This window comes from Eurypyga helias, unplaced genomic scaffold, assembly GCF_000690775.1.
Source record: "Eurypyga helias isolate BGI_N326 unplaced genomic scaffold, ASM69077v1 scaffold3600, whole genome shotgun sequence".
NCBI lineage: Eukaryota > Metazoa > Chordata > Aves > Eurypygiformes > Eurypygidae > Eurypyga > Eurypyga helias.
Window position 1 is genome coordinate 9,732 of NW_010223596.1, and position 23,516 is coordinate 33,247.

The 23,516-nt window shown below is 41.2% G+C and overlaps 1 protein-coding gene across 1 annotated transcript; it reads left to right on the plus strand.

The window, feature by feature from the left end:
• Positions 1-242: 242 nt before the first annotated feature.
• Positions 243-22,686, plus strand: LOC104516568 (hormonally up-regulated neu tumor-associated kinase homolog A-like; the record flags this gene model as incomplete). The annotated part of the gene is made up of 8 exons (XM_010160975.1): positions 243-494; positions 1,440-1,732; positions 6,173-6,228; positions 7,357-7,495; positions 11,924-12,051; positions 14,158-14,293; positions 15,760-15,937; positions 22,467-22,686. Coding segments are annotated over exons 1-8 (1,402 nt in total), but the record flags the coding sequence as incomplete, so codon positions are not given.
• Between the last annotated feature and the right edge of the window lie 830 nt (positions 22,687-23,516).

Here is a 23,516-nt window from a genome sequence, read left to right on the forward strand (position 1 = left end):
GCATTAACTGACATCGCCTATCAGGTTAGCTTAATAATCTACCACTTGGTTCTGCTTGAGCAGATCTGCGTGCTCAGGGTAGAGATCAGTGACAAACACGGAGGCTCGGAGGGAAAGGATTAGTTGCTGTGTGATCAGCAGGATGGCACTCGCACCACAAGATGTACAGACTTAATGCCTGGCTCTGCTGTGAATCAGAAGCTACATCTGGAAAGTAGCAACATAAATCTGACTCTCCAGGGATGCCCACAGCAATGAAAGGAGGCTTGGATGACAAAATGACAGATACTGGTAACTTGGACAGACTACTACCAGAATGGGAGAAAAACATAAAGGATATAAAAATCCCTGCTTGCTTTAACAAGATGCCCCAAGAGACTGGGAAGACATTCCCTTACTCCAAACAAGTTGGGAATTACCTAGTAGGTGAAATGATCAACAAGGGCTCCTTTGCCAAGGTGATGGAGGGGCTGCACATCCCCACGGGGGAGAAGGTAAGCTCCTAATGAGAGGGAACGACGCATTAAGAATTGCGAGTAACCTCACACTAACTTATGTCAGAGAATTTCAGACCTTTTAATCTGCAAACCGCAATCTACTCAGTGAATTATCCTCTGAACTTTATGCTCATAAATTAACCTCATAAATTGAGTTCATTGCTCATGTATAATCAGTCACGTGTGAATATGTACTGACTGCAACTGTTTTCACAATTATAAAACAATATAGACAACAAAGATATCCTCCAGCTAAAAGAGAATAGGATGATGGCATAAAGACAATTTCCAATCTGCTTTCCCTGATAATCCTCACTGAACAATTAGTGCCACGTATCCAACCTTTAAAGCTATGGACAACACTTACTGAAAAGCCAGCCAATCCAACAGCAGTCATTTATATGGCAGGACAGAGATAACATCTGTTATCTCTAGATCAGTCGGTCTAAAAATACCACTAGACATAACTATGGAAAGGTGAATTAGTAGCAATTGGGTTTTTGATTTTCACTTTTATTGTGGCTTCAGTACTGGCTGAGTAGCTTCCCAAACTGCAGAGAGCCTAATCCCAGCACGTTATAGTCAGTATCTTCAGTGGCTTTTAGATCAAGTCAGAAGGGAGCATGTTAGAAAAAATGCGTGGTACAGTGCAAATGCAGTTACCAGTCAAGCATGTAGTGATTTCTTTGCATTTGAGAACATTTCATATATGCATATTTATAAATCAATCAAGAGGTATAAATATGACAGAGTTCAGCCTTGCTGTTTTGGCCTTCAACAGAAATAAAAAGTGCATCCTTCCATTGGGAATGCCTCCTTCTGTGGTACTGATTATCAACATCATGTCAAAAAAATCTTCTCCCACGTCATCTTACTCTGAGTAATGAAGATTAATCTGGGTTGCAAATCTTGTTGCCAATTTGCATATATCCTGCAATTTAGGTAGCCATAAAAGTCATTGACAAGAGAAAAGCCAAGCAGGATTCCTACGTCTTAAAAAACATGAAGCGCGAGCCAAGGATACACCAGATGATTAAGCACCCCAACGTTGTTCGGCTATATGAGACCTTGGAGACTGACAACTCCTATTACATGGTGATGGAGCTGTGCCTCGGCGGGGACCTCCTGGACAGAATCTGTGACAAAAAGAGGCTGGCAGAAAGGGAAGTAAGGAGATACACCAGGCAAATTCTGTCTGCAGTAGAGCACCTGCATTGCCAGGGAATTGTTCACAGGTAAGATGTTTCTCCCCTTCCAAACAGTCAGAAAATGTGTGCAAGAACGTAGAGTGCTCTTCTTCACAGAGAGGATTTCTTTAATTTTCCCTTGTGAAAACAGGGATTGCAAAGAGGATGATGTTCTTTCAGCCCATCTTTATAAAGCATTTTATTCTCTGTGGTGGTAGAAGATAAGCTGTTACTCACTCCTTGGGAGTAAAGCAACAAAGTCCAGTGATAAGAGCTGGTAAGCACAACAAATTAATACTTTCCCATGATTATCTCAGAATTTACTTGTGGCAAGCATGCACCTAATGCAAGTATTTCAGTGAGGCTATAATACAAATACGTATAAATATTGATTTCACTGGGTTAGCCACAACACATTGAAATAACTACACGTCACTCAGGACAGGAGATTGAGGAATGACTGCTCACTGTTTGCACAGAGGACACGGTCTTGCGGGTGCAGGTCTGTGGCAGGTCTCTGACCTTCCAGACTGGCTTTTGAATTATAAGGGCAGATCACAACTTCAGCCACCGCCAGAGGAACCTGAACAGCTCATTCAAGGAGTGCAGATCTTCTAACCCTCGCCAGGGATCTTGGTGCATATGCCAAGAGCAGCAGAATAAGGACTTCCATTTTAGGTGGGAGAACAGGCAAGAAGCATGGTTTTTTCCTCACCACTTTTCTGCTTTACTTAATAATGCACCCATCAAGAAAGCCCCAGGACCTAATAAGACATCCAGCTGACCGTATCATTAAAGTAACAAATAAGCTGTGAATGTGATGGCTCAGCATTTACAAGCACTTCGTGACATGCAATACAGCCCTTAAGTATATTGGGTTTATTAATTAATAAGGAATAGACAAGAAAGAAGTAGTCAGTATCTGACCTAGGGAATTTGAACAAAAAAAAAATCCCACCAGAAAATAAACCCATGGGGCTTAACTCATTTAGTCCAGGCTAACATCCCTGCCTTGCTAGTTCCCTAACTAGTTTACCTTACAGCATTTCTTCAGTGCTCATTAACATAACATTTACCTTCTTCCCATGACAGCATTCCTCATTAACTTCCCAAGCACTCTTGACTTCTTTTTGTTTGGAAACAACTCTTCACAGTGAGCAGGGGCATATTCTGACTTCTTCTCCTACCTCTCTCTTCTTCTGTTGGTAACATTTTGCTGGGAAAGCTTTGTGAGAGGGTAGAATTTTGCTGCACACCCTGAGAGCAGCCAGGTACAAAATAGTATGAGCTCCTTTGGAGATCTGCTTTACTATCAACCCCTCCTGATCAAAAGGAAACTCATTCCTGGCTCTCAAACACCTTGTCACAGGGTTTATAAAGTTGCACGGCTCATCAGGAGCCCAGCCACCTTGTCAGGTTGCAGGCATAGGTTGAGTCAGCAGTACCTCAACTCGTGACCTGCTGCTAGCTTTGAGACTCAGAGCTGTGGCCTTGACCTCATACCAGAAGCAGGCTGGGAAGGACCTGGAAGGGCTTCCCTGCTCAGCTCCAGCTGCAGTGATTTACAGCAACTCGCTGTGGAGATTAAATCAACGAGAATAACTGCGGGTGTGTCCTCTTCTGAAAAAAAAGAAGCAAAATTTCCAGAAAGATGAGCACAGAAATAGGAAAGTTACCACACAAAGTTGATCTGATTTTCTCACCCAAGCACTAAGCAAAGCTCAACACTTTGCATCACTTTAACACAAAGAAAGGAGGGTTCCCAAATTGCCTGTTGGGAACAGCTGCTGGTAAAATCACACCAGGTATCATGGTTCAGGGTAATTGTGTGCCAGTGCTCGGGTCTATGCCTGGGGGACCTTAATTTTGCTCAAATCGACAGGCCTGGTGATTGCAAAGTCTCATTCTTAAGTCATGAGCTTAGGAAATTGCTAATTTAATTTACTTTTGCTCAGAAGTTTCTTATAGGCATTCCTGATTTTTACTCTGGGATATACCTTGGAAAAAACCAGTATTTTCTATCATCTTAATAATATACTTGAGGAAAAACTGGTCAGTTTTGCAACTATTTTTAGTCCAAATTAATATTGCTGATGAGAAATCTTGTACTGTGTTTTGACAGCTATTTTGTTTCTTGAGCTTTACTTTTCCTATTCAGCAGTAAAATCGACACTGATCCAACAAATCATTATGGCTTAAATTAAGGTTGAGTCTACTTTTCACAGCAAATGTAGTACCTTTCTTGTCCATGAAAGATCACAGTTGATTTTGATGCCACAGTTGCCAAAATGATCCAGGAGACGGATCATTAATTCACTTGCCTATTCTCCCAGCACACAGTATTTTACTATGCCAGATATAAAGTGGCTCAGGCACAAGATCAGGTTCAACAGATTCACAAGCTAAGACTCATCAGCTGAGCTCTGCTAACTATCCCTATGACTGCTCTCGGCATGGCCAAGTGGCGAGGTAATGCATTTGAGCTTAATGACCTCAAATAAAGACATATAGGCTAAATCACACTACCTTGTAATTGGATTAGGCTAGTGCATACACACAAGTCAGCTACCAAATCCTAAAGCTGGCACATGCCAAGTGACAGTAGCCTGCCTGTATGTACAGTTCCTAATTTTTCCTGGACGTTTTCCCTTCCCCCATATAAAAATGTCATATACCCTTTTGAATCACTACTGTACCAAAGACTTGGCAAAGCCTCACCAGCCGCCCTCTAGACACTCTCTCTGAAGTCCCCATGAGAAGAAAAAAAAAAACCACACACACACACCAAAAAAAAACAAAAACAAAAAAAAAAAAAACCAAACAACAAAACACAAAAAAACCCACACCACAACACCACCATGATTTGCTTAAACTTACCACATTTCTGGGAAAGCTTCCTTCAGAAAGAAAGAACAAGATGTATCTTCCATGCAAGAAAACTTCTGATACTGTGAAAACTTTAATAGTGACGATTATCTTTCATGCAAGAAAACATACATTTTTATCAACTGCATGAACACACAGCTCAGTCTACAGAACAGCAGTTGTGGCGATCCAATGTAACATTATTTAACTGTAGTGTAGTAAAAGTCATCAGGGTGCACTGTGGGGTGCTAAATCCAATAGAAGTGTCAGATTTGCAGTGGTCTGAAATACGACTAGTTTTAAACCACACAGTTTTAGTGCACAATTATGTCACAAGGATAGGCTATGAACAAAGTTATCTTAAATCTACCTCCCAGCTTTTGGGCACTGGCTTATTTGCCACTCCAGAAAACATGCTATTCAAATTAAAACCGATTAAAAAGTTATCATTAAAACCATCTCCATCCCATTGTCAGCCTGGGGCGGCAGAGGGTTTTGAGCACAAGGCTGTCCCATCCAGAACCATGGAGATAAAAGGACACTCCCATAAAACCACCCATCGGGACCACTGGGTAACCTCTGGACTTCATCCCCTGCCGCAGTGCAGTGCTGTTCACGCAGCATTGGTCCTCTCTGCCCTTGCTCCTTGCTCCTGTCCTTGTTCCCATCCCTCCTCCTGGTTTGTCCTCCTGTACTCTCCAAGGTCTTTAGGCTGATGAAAGCTCTTCACATCTTCAGAGAGGGCAGGAGGGAAACCCACATACCTCAAGCTGTTTCTGAAACTTGCTCTCTCCCCCTGTATCCCCCATGGAGCCAAGGGAAGCCCCCAGCAGAACGCGGGAGGCTGTGGTGGGGATCAGCAAAGCATCACGGGCTTCTGGACCATCTCCCAGCACCCAAGTTACACTGGCTGAGGATTGTCCCGTGCTGCGAAAGATTTCAGCTGCCACTTCAGGCGCTCCCCACAGTGGAGCAATATTGCAGCTTTTGGTTTGAATTTGTAAGGATATGAATGTTCCCACAATAAGCAAGTAAGCGCCTGAGCCAGTGAACAGCATTTTTCTTGCAGCTCTGAATTATGTCCTCCCATAGGGGTGGCTGATACTGGTTGACCCTGTTTACATAAACATCACTGCGGAGATGTCTCCACCTTCAGGGTATCTGTCCCCAGTCCAGCCTTGGTATGCAAGATCTTACTTTCCAGTTCCCTTTTCATCCTGCATATCTCTCAGGCACAATTTACTCAAAAAGAAAGCAGAAATACTCAACAGTACTTCACACAAAGACAAAAACCTTCCGAGTCCAAGTATGCACAACTTTCTCTTTACTCAAAAGAAGAAATAAATGCTGTTCATTTAAAAAAAAAAAAATCAGTAGAGCAACTGATTCCTAAAATGAATGGTCTCTTTAAAATACATATGCATAAAATATTCCCTGAAATACAGAAAACTTCCATTTTTCCCAACTGAAAACTTCAGGAAGGAATAAGGATCTTATTACAATTGTAGGCAGAGCTGTGCGGAACTATTGTTGTTATTTCAATTAAACTTCACTAAAAACTGTCTGCAAATGGTTAGCTGGGACATCAGGCATCTTAAAGTTTGCTTTCTGTCTTCATTTCAGGGACCTAAAAATTGAAAATTTTCTTCTTGATGAGAACAACAACATCAAAATTGTTGGTAGGTGCATATTACCTGTGAAGCTTGTTTCCAGCTTTTTACTTTGTGTGACATTCAGTGACAGTTCAGCTACCATTTACACAGCACATTTGATGAGTGAGCTTGTGATTACAATAAACATATTTGAGCTTTTAGGATAAATAAAAGTTATGAAGTATAACTTAACAGCTTGTTTATTTGAGCTTTAACTGAAACATATTTTTAAGAGAAAAAGGAAAACAATTTTGCCTATTATTTTCCCTTGGGTATTGCTGGCAAAACAAGAAACAATTACAGCTTTTATGTGTAGAAAGCTGTTCCTAGCAGAAGTGATTTGTAGACAAAGAAATAAATCTTCTGGGGTGAAAGGCAGGTAAGGACACAGCTTCTGTCATTACTCCAACTAGAAACTTCATCATTTGGTATGTGTAAAAAAAAGAAAAAGACTGTTTTGGTCACTAACAGAAACTTTGCTAGGGTTGTGAAGCAAATGTTTATAAAAATGAGGGAATTTGCACCAAGCAGTTAACACAGCTCAGAGAAACATCAATTTTATTCTATGGAAACCGCACAGAAAAAAACCCCGCAAGGGAATCTCACTTTTAGAGACGCCACATGTTTAACTCAGTGTTTCCCAAACTTTTAAAAGCTTAACACCTCTGGGAAAAAAGGCACCAACTCTTCACCCCTGTTTTATAGCCAGCCAGTCCTTTACAATCACACCTTTCTCTTCCCTCCCCCATGCACACATGCACATAGGCAGAGAAAAGGGCTTAAGTTAGCACATTTTACCCCACGTTCTTTCGGGCTAAAGCACACCCAGCTGAGCCCAGTGCATGAACCCATGGCTCATTAAGCCATGCTAATGAAGCTCTGTAGCTGTGCTCTTGTACTAGCATAGCGTCAATCGAGGCAGACTGAAATGGCTAAACCAAAATCAACCAAACGAGACCCATGGCTGGGTCACTTCACTGTTACTCCTCTGCCAATTCATGGCACATTTATTTGAAACCATTGCCATCCAGAGCAGAGATGTGACCGGATGCTAAAGCCAGCTGCTGTTTTCACCTTTCTCCTATCTTCAACCAAGTCTAAAATTATTTTGAGAAGAGACTAAAACTTCTTCACCTTTGTTTCTGTGACCATCAGATTTCGGACTGAGCAATACTGCAAAGTTTGACGGTCTCTCCCAGGAGTTGTTACATACCCAGTGTGGAAGCCCAGCTTATGCTGCCCCAGAACTCCTTGCTCATGGGAAATACGGTCCAAAGGTGGATGTCTGGTCCATGTGAGTAGATCTAACAATACACTTACTGAAACATTCTCAGCACTGAATGGTTTAGTGAAGATATAAATAGGTTGGTGACACCCTGCATTGCGGCATCAATGGGGAGAGCAGAAATATATCAGAGAAGGGTTGTCAGAAAAAAAAAAATTATTAATGGGGGCAAAAAATATGTCTTGAAATGTGTATCCATTGCAGAAACTGGAGAAGAAAATGAATGACCATGCACGTGCTATTCTGGAGTAAGGGAAGCCTGCAGAATTTAGGGTATCCTGTCCTAGGAGTCTGTTCTGAAAAGGCAGAGAAAGTGCTTGTACATACCAGCCCCCTCAGATGAACCCCCCCACCCTCCTGTCCTTCTGGCACATAGGTACAGCTGTTATCTGAGTAACTTATGTCAAGATCAGAAGCCCTGGAAACTCTGGGCTGACAAATGGCATTTTTTGTCTAAGGCAACTTTTGCCAAAGGAAGAAATCTGAAGAGGAAAATTGAGTCTCAGGGAGACACAGACAAAAGATGTGTCTACAGCAGAGCTTGAAGACCTTCATCCATACCTGGACTAGGTCCTTTATATCAGATTATGATAAAAAAGTGGACCTATTTACTCCACAGGTGGCACAGACCTGAATGGAGTCCATTTTCCTTGTTCACTAGATCTACAGGAGATGTCTCATAATAAAGAAAAATGCAAAAGGTGCCATCAGAAAAGTAGTCTTTCACATAAATAATCTCAGGCTTTTCAATTACACTTGCAGTTTGTGGTTCTAGCTGTCAAGCTTGTGGGTTTTTACTTTTCTGACAGTTTTTCTGGATGGAGCTGGGGAAAAGTATATTAAGCTCATTTTTGTATCCCTTGATCTTTACGGATCTAGATAGGAGAGCGGCTCTTCATGGTCATCATTTGTTGAAAGGCAGTTCATGTTTATCTACATGTATATGTGCCCACATATCAACTTCTTAGATGTTTTGATAGTGATCACTTGCCCATATCTGAGTGTTCCCTGTAGAACAGGGTTTTAAGCCTGTTTCTAGCAGGTATTATTCAGGGCATAGAAGTTGAGTTGGAGTAATATAGACTAAGCCAAATCTTCATCTAGAGTATTAAGAGTCAAAAATCCAGTGGCTGGTCAAACATACTTTTGTCCAGACTCTTCCCACCTATTTACAACCGCAACTGTAATTCGTTGCAGTATCTTAACTAACAAGTGGTAGGCTAAAAATCCAGGCCAATAATAAAAACCTGTGGATTTCAAATATCTCATAAGGCTTGTAAGAGTAATTGGAATTTTTGACATAGTAGTGCTACCTCCTATCCCACCCCACAACTGTATTGATGTAACGGATCATAATGTTCTGCTTTTGTTCAACACAACACTGCATTTGATCCAAACCCAAACCACCTTGTCTGGACACCTGCCAGCAGGAACAGGAGGTCTGGATGCACAGAGCTGCTTTGAACCTAGGTGTCCCACCCGCGTGTCCAGATGCAAGAATACGGAGTCTCCTTGAGGAGTTCTCAGCAGTCTTTACTAAACTGTGTATCTACAGAGGACAAAGCATTTTAGTGTGATTGACAAGGTTGCTGGTACCTACATATAGGCATCTGATTCAGGCGTCTAAAGTAGAAGCTTAGCATTCCTACACGCTCTAAAGAGAAAGAGGATTTATATACACATAAATAAATAATCTACACTGTTCCTCTCATGACCTGCTTCTGGCAGACATACTATATATTCAGGTTTTGAACCTCAGCTTCCTCTAAATTTATAGGATATGCACAGTACACAAAGTTAAGGATGAAGGGACAAATCATACTAAATTACTTAGTGTAAGTCTGGATTTCAAGAGTGCTAGTCTGAATTTATGTAGACATAACACAGACCAATCAGGTCTAGAGGATGCTGTCAGCACTTAAATAGGATTATACTTCAGATGTCTGAATAAAGGCAAAACAGTAACCTTAGAATCATTTACTGAGCTCTCTCTGTTAATAAACATCACATAACAGGTCAAGGGCTACTTAAAGCTTATACACGGTCCTTAGTGTTTAACATAGACATATGCATCTTACGCATAAAACATATTTTCAATTTAAATCTGAATTGTTCACATTATCATAGTGGAAAAGGGAATTTTGATGGGCTAAAATATTAATTAGAAAGATAAGTTACTTCTATTGTCACAAAATAAGTAAATTTGATAATCAAGTAAATTGATTACAGATCAACTGGACTCTGGGATCAAAAGATTTCAGTGAAGTGGAGAAACACCGACTTTATGCAGCAGGGCTGACAAGAAGTTGTTACAACAGGAACTAGAAAGCCGTATTCAGTCAGAAGCACATTCAGAAAACCAGCCAGATTCAACTGCAATGCAGCTGAGGCTCCTATGAGGCAACAGTGAACAGCAGTGCCTATTTTGCCTAATCATGATCTTTGTGCATACGATTTTAAAGATTCTTTGGAAGACTGGAAAGTGACTAGCTTTCATGCACCAGCTGAACTGAGGAAACAGCTGCTGTATTCAAACAAATCCAGATAGTTCAGTTGAATACAGGAGAAACAGTCTGTTACAGCTAATAAACTTTCAAGTTTAACATACCATCAAATTCCATCTACGATTAACCACTAAGTGCAGTACTGTTAACTAGCTACAATTTGTATGTAAGATTTTAAAAGACATTTTAGGATGGCAGCTCCATCCGCTCCCCAAATTCCCGTACCTTGGGGATTTCCCCATCCAGAAAGCTGATGAAAAGAACTATTGCCAGTTTAAAGCACCAATCATGTATATCATCACCAGCAATTTAAAGTGCATGGTAGTGTTTGCAGTGTTGAAAAGAAAAATTTATTTAATGTTGTAATGACATTAGAGATCCATTTGCACTGCATGTTACTCCCACTCATCAGAGAATATTCAGGGGCCCTTTTCTCGCTTCAGCTCCAGCTACGTTTAATCTATGTGCTATTATGTGTTACAGAATGACAATTCTCGCTACTTCAGTCAGCTCAACATCATGTCATTGCAGCATGTTTCCTTTGTATCTATGGGTTTTTTTTACTCAAAGGGCCCATCAGCAAAGTTTTGAAAAGCACTCAAGGTCTAGATTTATCAGAAGGTTTGGTAAAGTGAGGAGATTGATCTCTCCTAAATTTAGCCATTTAACAACCAGGCGTCTGTGTTATACCAGGCAATTAGTCTCCTGTTATTGTCAGTGCAGAGAGACTGAGACACTTATTGTCAGGACGGAGACACTTATTTTCAGTCCTGAGACATATAACTGTAGCCTAAAGTAGCTGTATACATAGCTGTGATGAATCTCACTTGGAAAGGTCTGTCTCTTTCCATTGATAACTACAGATACCTAGGTTTTAGATGGTTAAAGTGAGACAATTCTATTTGAGAGTAATTAAAAGCATTTATCCACAGGTCACTGGTTCAAATGCAATCCAATGCAACTTTTAGAAAAAGATGCCACCATCTTTTCATGGTTTTTCAATGGTGCCATCATCTTCTCACAGTTTTTCACTGTTTAAAAACATTTATAAAAGGTTGTGGTTGTGCACACCACGAACAGATCTGTTTCACAGATAACAGTGTCACCATCTGCACTAATGTACCAACCAGATCAATTAAATCAGAATTGCCTGAATTCCTAAAATGACTGTCTCAACAGAGTCCGGTAGAGAAACGGCAGAGGATGGCAAAGGGAAGTGCTGGTGTGGTGGGGCAGCCCAGCAGGAGCAAGGAAGTACCATGGAGAGTGTTCAAGGAAACCTCCCTGTTCCTGAACCAGGGAGAGCTAAGCAAGTTTTCCAAACATTGGTATTTCTCCAAAGGGAATGGCAACCCTTCACAAGGCTTGCTGATCACTGCTAGCAGACTGTTAGTCTTTCACAAGAGTTAAAGTTTTAAGTCTGTAGCAAACAGCAAGCTGTTACCAAATGAATGCCTTCTAGGCGTAAGTCACACCTAATTTAGCAATCTGAGCAAAGCAAGAAGAACTGAATTACTCTTTGGAACAGGATCTATCGCATCAGTCTCAGCTCTGTGTTGTCACTCAACCTCCAAACAGAAATGCTTTATTCTGATGGGCTGGGTACACTACACTGACACTCCAATGAGCTTATTTTAAAAATAAACAGCAGGTTTCCACTTTCAACACTAGAGGCTTTCCAATCACTCACTGTACAGTCTGTTTTATACACACTTCCCACAACATTCTTCACTAGATAAAATGGCATTTACACAAAGAAAAAAGGCATAAGATGTGTATTCAGAACAAATTGCTGCTTAGAGGTAATTTGTAACCTCTCCCTTGTTACTGAAGGCAGATCTCTGAAACCTGACTCATAGCTTTGTGGGATTTTTTTAAAAATATATTTATCAGCATTATATGGAGCTCTGATGTTTGTCTTTTTCTTTGACAGAGGTGTAAGCATGTTTGCTATGCTAACCGGCACATTACCCTTCACAGTGGAACCTTTTAATATCAAGCAACTACATCAAAAGATGTTAATTGGAGAAATCAGACCTATTCCATCAGATATCTCCCCTGGTAAAGCACTTCAATTTTTATAAAGAATAATGAGGTATAAAAGGTCTAACCCATGTAATAAAATGCATTTAGCAATAATACAATCAATTTGTCCAATCGCTTTGTGTGCAATCAGAAGTAACTTCTGTGTGCCTCAGGCTAGTAGGAAAATAACATTGTTGTCTCTTCAAAAGAGCACTAGTCTCAGTTCTTTTTCACAGGGGAAATAAAATGTACATTGCTTTTACATAAGTGAAGCAGCCGTGCAGTAAATAAGAACACTGTCATGTTTAGTATGTCCCATGCTGTCTGTCATAGCCAGGCATTCTTTTCTGTTTTTCCCAAAAATCAGTTATCAATACCTTAATTTTTCCTGATGAGCTTATCTTTTGGCTACAGACAGAACCCACAACAGTGACATAATTAAAGACATTTGAGAGCTATTTTTGGGAAGAGTCTGTTCATATTTTTCAGGAGAAAGAACTGAAAAAAAAAATTTCATTGAATTTTACTGACAATATTTAATGAGGTACAGTCTATGGAGTATTTTAGGACAACTGGGAAAGAGTTCTCAACAGGTCTAGCCTGATGGCTCTAAAACCCAGAAGTTCAGAGCCATTTTTTTTTAACCACTCTGGGCTAGCAGTCCAAAATTTACTTCACAATTCTGCTGTTTTGCAATGACTGCTATACACCTCTGGCTTTAGCCCCTGTTTTCTTGCCACCTGAACTAGCGTCTTCTCTGTTGACCACCATAGGCTTGGGGCTCTTCTCACAGCCCTTATTGTGCAGCTTCACTAAACAAGGCAGAAAGCAGAGCAGAATGAGACATGTTTTGCCCAGCATGAGTTCAGATCTCCCCATCGTTTTGAGCAGCTTTGCACTGATGTTAGGCAAGAATGAGCCTAGGAAGCAAGATTGGCTTCAGTGGCTGCCTGCAGCCAAGTGCTGGGAAGCAGCAGGCAGTTCCAGACTAAGCTAGCTGCATCTAGTCTGGCGTTACAGTAGTAAGATAATGTGATGATTCAATTTCTTTTTCTCCCCTAGTAAATGGTATGAAGACCTCTACCATAGCTGTCCAGAATGTTTGTACATTAGTCTCTCATTTATCTTTCTTTGGAGATGGGTGACCAGATAGCAGCTCCAGTTTGCTACAAGCCCTCCACAGATGCAATTACTATATTTCTGATTTTTCTTATTTATGCTATTGTTACAGCTTCTACTAATAAATGCATTATCTCTGCTTTTCTACAAAGCCCACACAGTCAGTGGAAGATTGTGGATAACTCCATTGTTCCCTTGCCCACTGGGAATTTAGTGAGAGAGCAGTAGTAAACAAGCTTTGCATACTTTAGATCTAAGTTCTGAAGGCGATTACAAGTGAAAGGAGCGGTATGTTCCCAGTTTAATGCTCACTTGCCATTATGCTCATTTCAAAACATCCCCAAGGACTATGGAAGAATTCGGTAGAGTTTTCTCAAGAAGAATAAAAAAAAAAGAGGGACTTTATGCAGTGTTGTATCTGAGTGACAGACATACGGGAATGTTTGAGCTTTCTCTGTCCCAGCTCCAGGAAGCCAAAACACAACATATCATTTGAGTACTCAGGCCCATCTTCCTCCCTCAAAACAGAGAGTTTTATCAATGAGATTAGCTTCTCTGTGTGAGGAACATAACTCCTCGGTAGTCAGCTGGCACAGGAAGCCCCTTCTCAGAGCCTCGACCAAATGCTGAGGGAGCACAATGCTGAGATTACTATTGATGCCATAGGCTGCCTTCACTGGGGTAAATGAAACAAATTAGGAAGCGAGGTCCAGCGCTGTATCCATAGCAGCATCCATAGGTCCACAGCATGCCTCCCGGCACGTTTTGGCCCATGGTGCCCACCCTGCTCAGGCATCTTTGGAGGAACAGGGTCACCAGACGGGACCACGGCAGCCTCAGAGGAGAGCCGGAGCTGTTTTAATTGGCAGTTCAAAGGTAGCCCTGGAGTCTGGATTTTAGCTGAGATTTTTACAGTGTAGAGGAGGAGGGGAAGTGCCACATTAATGAAAAAGGAAAATTTTGCACTGCTCAAGCAATCAGATATTACTAGTAAGCGAGACATTTCATCTGAACACTGCGCAGGAGCTGTACACTTCATGCAGTCCTTACTTGAGCCTGACCCTGCAAAGAGGCCTGGAGTCAAAGAAGCAATGAAAGACAAATGGTTGAACGAAGGCTTCACCAGGAAAATGCTGCATGCTGCTACCTATGAGAACAGGTAACAAATTTCAGCTCTCCCTTCTAGCCTGGGTTTCAGGACTCGGGGGTTGGGAGTGTGGAAGTGCCACTAAAGTTATACCAAATTCTTCTTATTCTAATAATTTTTATGCTCATCCATATTTGTAACTGGCCTTAATTAGTCACTAATTTTTGTTAGCAAGCCACTTTACAGTTTAAATTATAGAAGTTTGAAATAAATATCTGCAATAAGACACTTCACATAAACATTGCCAACCTTCTAGATGTTATCTTTCATATTGGGAGGCTGTAAAGCATACATTGCATGTCTTTAAATACCTAATTTCAGTGATGGACCTTTTTACATCTCACAGCTACAAGTAGCTAGATCATAGAATCACAGAATGGCTTGGATTGGAAGGAACCTTAAAGTTCATCTAGTTCCAACACCCCTGCCATGAGAAGCTGACTGACTGCCTGGAATTCCTTTGTGGTGCTCTTCAGGTGCTGTCCTGCTGACCTGTGATCCTTCACCAGGCTCGGGGTGTCTATTGCTGGCACTGGCATCAAACTAGTAGATAGTAGCTAGTTATGGGTCAAATATTTTGTGCCCAGATAATTCTGTAAAAGTCAGTCGTTCACATCAATCAAAAAAAAGAGAGTGATTTGGCCTATGTAATCTGCACCCTCTGCAGTTGCATCTAAAGGATGCATGGCAGGTTTTCCTACCACAACCCAGGTGATCCACCACCAGTCACAGCCAGGGCGATTAGAAATCTATGAGCAATTTAGTAATTTCTCTCAGAATTTCCCACTCTTCCTACCTTTGCCCTCCCTCCCCACCTTCGCCCTCCCTCCCCTTAGGTGAGTCAGAGCCCATTCAATACTGAAGTTTGACAAGTTTGAAAAAATATCTCAGCAGTCTCAAAATCCAAGGCTGTTGCATTTCAAAAATGCCTTTCCTAAACTTTACTACCTACAGAAGCCTGTGAGTAAAATAATTATCATTGTAACATAATCAGTTTTATTTCACAATCTGATTTGCATAAAACCAGAAATCTCCCTGTACTTTCCATAGTTCTTTTTTATTTGTCCTTTGAGGTTTTCCTGCCTTTGGGGCTCTTCCTGTCTTCTTACACACATGCACATACACCATCTCTCTGTTTGAGAATATTGTACTGAGAGCCGAAATATACACACTAGATTAAAATGAGAAAAGGCTGTTTTCCATATTTTAATTTTTCAAGCTTAATCCTAGTGGGTGTCCTTTCAGAGTAATCCATTATATCAACAATAGGATATTTAATAATGCAGTAACAGAGCCTCAGCCCAGCAGTCAAGTTAGCGTAGCCAGACAGAGCACAACCGTGTGTTATAATTTGCCTGTACAATCAACTTAGCCTGCTCCAGCTACATCACAAAAAGTGTGTTGTCCACTTACCATAAATCCCAACATTGTACCTGAATGCATCATTGGTGTTTAAATACTTTTTCCTAATATTTCAGACTTTGCCCCAGTGACGTGAATCCTGTTGTTTTAAACTACATGACAGAGATGATGGAGTTCAGTCTTTCAGAAGTTATTAGCATTTTAATAAATAACAGACCCTCTCCTGCCATGGCTTCTTATTGCTTATTGCTGAAGAAACTGCTCAGGTACCAGAAAGACCGCAAAAGAGCCCAGGTAAGATATTGTAAGCATGAAGTGCTACCTGGATTCTTATGAGGAACATTATGACAGCCACACAGCACGTGTGAAAAAGGTGGTTGTGCATGGAATGGAGAGAAAATTAACCAAAAATAGTAACGAAATTGCAGATCTGGGTGCAGTCTTAGGAAACCTACATTCTGGCACTCTTGGAGGTGATTATTTTAGGAGATTTTTTTTCCCAGATATGAACATATCTTTTTTTTTAATGACTAATGAATTTTAAAAATGGGCTGCTGGTCATAATGGGATTGAGCATTATTTTTCTTTACACAAAAAGATATTTTTCTATCGGGAAAAGGAGCATTAGCATCTCAATGACCTCACCATCCTTTGCCTTTCTGACTGGTCTGCGAGGGCCTGATCCAAAGTCCGGGAAGGTGAGCAGGAAGCTGTGAAAGTTGTAAAATCTTTTCCCAGCATCTTTTTTTGTGTGTGTTTTTACCACTGTATCTTATGCTCACACTCCACATTCGACTCATTCAGGGACATGGAGTGAGATCAGAGGGGACAAAAATTTTTAAAATAAATTCAGAAAATCTCTGGTAAGGCCACAATTAGTTAAAAAGGTTGTAAGCTTTTCTTTTACAACCGTCTCCACTAAGGGGTTCACAGCTCAGTCATAAAAATTTTGCTTCAGGCAGAAACTGGGCAGACAGGAAGCCAAATTCCAGCTTCTAACACACAAGTGCAATGGGAAAAGTTTCAGCTACAAAACAACACACATCAGCGATTAGCCTCCCATTCAAAACCTTCACCCCGGAGAAGCTGTATTTTGAGAAGGTCCAGTTGACTCCTCTAGAAATTATTCAGATGAGCTTGAGCAGATCCAGATCTCCATCCCAGCACACAGCCCCAAGGTCACAACAGCCTGTGCAGTGTTTGCAGGCAGAGCCATAACTCAAAAATATGAGTTGGGGAGTGTGTGTGTGTGTGCATGCTTAGGGGGAGGAGGCTTTCCTTCACATATGGGATTTTTTTCATATTATAATTTTAAATTGGATCTGCTAAATCGTAAGTCACTCAAGAACAGTTGTATTGTGAAGGCTATTGACCAGCTTTCTTGAATGTCTGGTTATCAAGCTGATTTACAGCCTCTAGAGAATGAGCCTTCCAGGCAAGTGGTAGCGTTTCACGTTCTCTATGACCTCTTTCAGCATCCTACTCAGGTGGAAGAGGGAAGCGATCATATGCATAAAGTAAGTTACAAGGTGATTAAAGGGCTGTGGTGCTTCCTGCCACTCCTGGCATCCAAAATGCCCTGTTAAGGCAGAGAGTCAAGCTGAATTCAAACACAGACCCAAAAAATGGCTCTGATTGTAAGGACTATAGATTATTGTTTTGAAGTCCTGGTATATATATATATTTCTCAGGCAGGTTGGAGGGCTTGGTAGACCGAGGCAAAAAGGGAGGTTTAGCAGAGGAATGACTGACATTTTCTTTCTCTGTGTTGACATTTTTCCAGTCAAAGGTTTAAAGCTAGACTGGTACTGACCCAAAATAACCTAACCAGCTACCAACTCAAAACAGTGGTGACTTTCACAGTGTCACAGACTGGCTGAGGTTGTCAGGGACCTCTGGAGGTCATCTGATCCAACCCCCTGCTCAAGCAGAGTCATGTAGAGCTGGTCGCCCAGGACCATGTTCAGATGGCACTTGAATATCTCCAAGGATGGAGACCCCACAGCCTCCCTGGGCAGCCTATGCCAGTGCTCGGTCACCCTCACAGTGATAAGGAGCTTCCTGATGTTCAGAGGGATCCTCCTCTGTTTCAGTTTGTGCCTATTGACTCTGGCCTGTCACTGGAGACCACTGAAAAGAGCCTATCTCCATCTTTACATCCTCTTTTCAGGTATTGGTATATATTGAGGAGATTCCCTTGAGTCTTCTCTTCTCCAGGCTGAACAGTCCAACCTTTCTCAGTCCTCACAGGACGATGCTCCAGTCCCTTAATTGTCCTTGTGGCCCTTCACCGAACTCTCCCCAGTATGCCCATGTCTGTCTTGTACTGAGGAGCCCAGACCTGGATGCAGTACTCCAGGTGTGGCATTACCAGAGCTGAGTAGAGGAGCAGCATGACCTCCCTCGGCATGTTGGCAACGTTCCTCCTCATACAGCCCAGGATACCATTTGCCTTCTATGCAGCAGGGGCACATTGCCGGCTTGTGGTCAGCTTGGTGTCCACCAGGACCCCCAGGTCCTTTCCTACCAAGCTGGTCTCCAGCTGGGCAGCCCCAGCCTGTCCTGGTGCCTGGGGTTGTTCCTCCCCAGGGGCAGGACTGTGCACTTCCCTTGCTGAATTAAACCTAGCAAGGACTTGTGTAGCATGTAAACTGGGAACACACACTGGGGTCTGTTCGTTTGTGTCATATCACAACCTCCCATTTCTACACCCTCCCCATGTCCCTTTCCACGTAGCAACCAGGTATGCTGTTGTTTCTTCCGCACCACAAAACAAGGCTGATCTGCCAATCTTCACATGTTCAGTGTGGGGGTTTCTTAAATTTGCGTTTAGGCAGACAGAATCTCTCTTTGATCGCTTTCCAGGGAAATAACTCACTTTTAGGAGGACAGCTTTGCTGAGAACCTGAAATATAGGCACAAACTAGATGCCTAAATTTGGCAAGTAGAGTTCTGTTATAAATAATACCTTCTAATATCTGTTACTAAGGCAGAAATTAGGAAATTTCCCTGTTGTTGATTGTTTCCTCTTATTAGCACAGGGTTTGTAAATGCTACCTTTAAACTCATCAACTGAGAGCCCTGCTACTAGTACTATTTAGAGATTATTCTGTTATCAAAAGGTGTTCGTAAAACTCAAGTTTTTTTCCAAGATAGCCACTCTGCATCATCTCTTTCTTAATGCTGTCCATCCACTCCCTCTTACATTCTTCTGTATTATGAAAATTAATTTTTTTCCCTTGCTAGTAGTTAGGCTCAGCAAATATTTGTAGTTGATAATGATCACCTATCAGCTGCTTCTTATTCAACCCTTATACACAATTGACCTGTGCAATCATTCCTTCCCCAGGAACTCTTTTAAATCATGATGATCAATGCTACCACCTTATCTAAGTTTCTCCAATGTTCAAGAATATTCCTATTGCCCAGAAAGGCTGGAGTTTCAGAAAAAAAGAGAGAAGGGAGAGGGGAAGCCAGGCTAAGACATCAAGTTGGGCGTTCTTAATCAGTGCTCATATTTTTCCAGTATCCTCTGGCCTGATCTTCAGCAAAAGCTACTTTATGCACAGGCTTACACAATGGCAAAACTTAGCCCTAAGCGTATGCAAAGTATATAGGGAAAAGAAAAGAATGCATCTCTTGGATCCCAAGGCGGAGCCCCACAAGGGTGGCATGACGTTTTTGGGCAGAGGCAGAGCCAAGAGCAGCCCCCAGCTCCTCTGGAGCCTAGCCCACGCTGCGCTGGCGTGGCTCTCGGAGGAGGCAGCTGGCAGGGCTTTATCTTGAGGGGAGGATTCTCTGCTTTGGTCTAAAAGAGGCCACATTCAACCACCTCTCTGGCAGGCCATGATGCAGTTCTCCGACCACCCGGCCACAGAGAGTTGAAACTGAGGTAGAAGCGTAAAGATTGTTAACAGAGTGTGAGGGGGAAATTTCCCACTTTTCTTCATCTTCTTGTTGAGACCCTGATAATGTTACTGGAGCTTAATTAAAACAGCATGGGTATTTGATATTTGTATTACAAATTATGCCAAGGATATTTCAAAATGCATAGATAGATGTTCCTTCTGTTCTGTATAATGCCAACTATTTGCTATTTATTGCTAGCACTGTGTGATCCGTCATTAAATCACATAATATCCTTTCAGCTCTCCAGATCTTGCAAATGTATGCATCTGCTTTAACTTTAAGTACATGAATAGTTTCACTGAGCTCAACAAGACAACTTGTGTACTTAAATTTGAAGCACAAAATTTAGCATTTGCATTGAAATGAGTGCAAATTTAAATCTAAATGAGTGAAGCAAAGAAGTAAAAGCTAACTGTCACAGGAAAAACGAAATTCCCTGAAAACAAAATGCCACTCGTTTACATTATTTCTGCTTAAGACCATAAAAGATACTGCGTATTCTTGTCTGCCTGTGAAAAAGAGATATTTACAGACAGCTAATATTTATAAAGGAGAAAAATCTATGGTAAAAAAATACTCCAGTGTTTTTGAGCAAATTAAAAACCTCCCCTCCCCTTAGTAAATTGTAGAGAAAGTTGGCATCTGGCTCTTCAGAAAATTCTGTCCAAAAAGATCAAATATCAACACAAACGAAAAAGTATTTGCATTCATGATGCTTATGAATAATACGCAATAAAAAATTCCACCAACAAAATCAGCCCAAAACATTGTTTGGAATTCAAACACATAGGCACAAACCACTGCATTCAACTCATTCCAGGCAGCAGGCTACGATTTTTCACACAATACCGAAGAAACATACAATTTCCTGGGGACAAATTTTCAGCAGAACTTCTAATCTGCAACTGCAAAAAAGTCTGGGGAAATTATTTTTCATGTACAAAACCCCCTGTGTTTGAAAAAACAGTGCAGGTCATTGTATTTGCAACTCCTCCTTGTATACACAAGTTAACATGGGTACATGCAAATAATAGTTTTGGTGGATGCAAACAGATGTGATTCTCATTTTTCTGGGTGCAATTAGAGAAGTCTGCTGAAAGCTTGACCCTGAAAAAAGCCTAAGATCCTTTCCATGTTCAAATTTGAGCCATAAGTCATTGGATAAACTTAAAACACAGCCTGTCCTTTTATGCATCGTAATTTCTCCAAGCAATGTATTTACATTTTATGTGTTCTGTAGTAGAAGAAGGAGCCTTAATGATTACAATTTGCCATCCAGAACTTTATAGCTAGTCCTTGCAGAAAATAGCATTTCTGCCAAAAAGCTTCCTGCCCAGGTGCTTAACCAATTAGCTCTTAAGAGGTCTGGCAATAAAACCAGTCATGGCAAGTTTTCTGATATACTGTATATAAGGTGACAGCTTGCAAAATGTAAGATGAAAATTTGTTTTCTTAACTAGCAGTGTGTAAAATCCTGGGAGACTATTTGATTGCATAGTCTAAAATGCTTATGACATCTCAAATTCCCAATTGATCTGGTGTGGCTTTAGCAGTATGTTGTCAACTTAAACATATTGTGTTTCTTTTTAAAAATACTTTAAAAATAATTCCCTTAATTGTGTTTGGGTGCTGCAAATATGTAGGAGGGATGGAGTAACCCCACAGGTTTGAGGTTCGGGGCCCTTCAAATTTTTCCAAACATTTTTGCTAACTCACAAAATGCATGCAAGCTTCCCAAAGTGCCTTTTCTCCACAAATTATGCCCACTTTTTATAATGGCATGTTAGATCAGAAGCATATTTTTCACAAGGGGAATATTTTGCAATGCAAAGAATAGAAGAAAACTATGAAAGATAAATATATCATAATAAACCAAATGACTTCTCTGATTCTGGAAGCAAGAAGTTTGTATTATGCAGGGATGGAAGATCCAAACTCACTACAGATAACCCTTGAAGTAGCAGCTGCATAATGACAAAGTGAGTCTGTGAAAGACAATGTAGAGGACATGCAAAAACTTTGGTATTGAACTGGAATATCCAGATGGGTCATCAATACATTTCAGAAATTTCAAAAAAAAATGCCAGTCCTGATATAAGATGGGCTTTGGCAGAAGCAGCACACAGGACTTAGTATTACACAAGGGGATTTATTTCACCCTTCAGCCCTTGCATTTTCACAAGGTTGTGATACCTGAAAATCAGCGTGCATGAGGCTACCACAGTGAGGACTCTGAAAACTTGGATCATGGGATAGACAGGTGTCCTACATATGAGAACTCACCCTCACGTGCATGTAGGGTGCATGTAGGATGCATGTAGGAGTAAGGGTCAAGGTACTGCAGCAGGAGGGAGTCCTGGAGCCCATGCTCGTGTCAGAATGCTCAGCCCTGTTACCACAGATCCATGGAAGTCTTATCCACTGCAAAACCTTCCCAAGAATGGACTAGCCCTGTGCTGACTGCCTCTCCTCACAGCAGGCAGCAACGGTCCCACAATAATCTCCCTTGGGGATGGGGGGATGGCTCATAGCAGCCTGCGAAGTTTTTGCTTTGCTGCATGAGCTCAGTGGTACCCTGGTCTCCCTTAGATATCTCCTACCAGACTCTGAGCTATAAACCCCGAAGGAAGTGCTACAGGCTCTCCAAAGATGGTGTTCTAGTATCCAGTTGGTTTTCATGAAAACCTGCTCCCTATAGCCTGTGTGGAAAGAGGCTGGGTCTGCCAGCCCATGGGCAGCTGGGTTTCAGGAATAACCTCTGGCATGGGGTCTGCTGAGATGAAAAGTTGGTGTGTGGGACTAAGGCTTGTCTGAAAACAAGATTTCCCATTGCCCACGTTATACTGTATACTCTTTAAAGATCAAGGTGCTTTCGTGTTCCATACTAATTGAACGGTGTCTGATAATTTTGCAGAGGGAAAATGAAATTGAAGAACACAATAACAATCCTGATAAACATTTGAATAATGCGTCAGAAATACAGATTTCCCAGAAGGATGAAATGGATACTCTGGAAAACCTCAGAAATTACGGCAATAAGGCATTCCCATCTGTACTAACCCTGGCAGTGACAGATGCTAGCCAAGCAAATGAGATTGCAATTACACTGGAAAACCAAGAAAACTTGCCAGAAGGTACTGTTCTGAAATACAGTCTTGGCATCTTAATCTGAAAGGGTACTAGGGTATCTGTCTGGGGGGGGGGAAAAAAAAAAGGAACAGGAATCCTGAAAATGTTATAGAAATATCTTTCCACTTTGTTTTAAAATCACAAGTATTTTGAGGAATTGTTTACCAGCCTCAAGGTTGGTGATTGATCTAATGTTGATCGGGTAAAACAATAGCAGCTGAACCCCTGATCCAGTTTATACCCTGCAGGAACTGATTACAAATTACTGTTTGGGTCATTGCGCAGGCTAGTTCCAATATCAGGCACCCTGGGATGGTACCAGTACTGCTAAGGCACTTCCAACGATAGGTATTTCTGAGTAAGAAAAGGAGGTTGTTGACATTCCCCAGGATGAAGGCAAACATGATGCATGTGTCACAACTTCAGCCATCTCCTCACTTTCCATAGTCTTAAAAAATATAGAAGATGCACAGTACCAGATAATCAAAGTCCAGACCTGAATTTAGACTTGTTTCTGCTTATTAATGTGACAAATAGCCCCAGATGCATAAATGAACAACAGTCACTAAAATTAATCCAGGCAACTTTATGCTGAGATGCTCATTTAAAACTGTTCACCCAACCCAAAAATTGCCAATTGCCTACCTCCAGATCACCATTTGCTTTAAACTCTTAATGCAAAGTTTCATTCTATGTCAGGATCTACTTTTATTTATGCCTTTACAAGTACTGACTTCTTTATTATGGGATGAAGCTGGTTTTATATTAACATGTTATTTTTCTTGAAAATACCATTCCAGCACAAGCTAATCTGACTTTTTCTATATTCTATTTA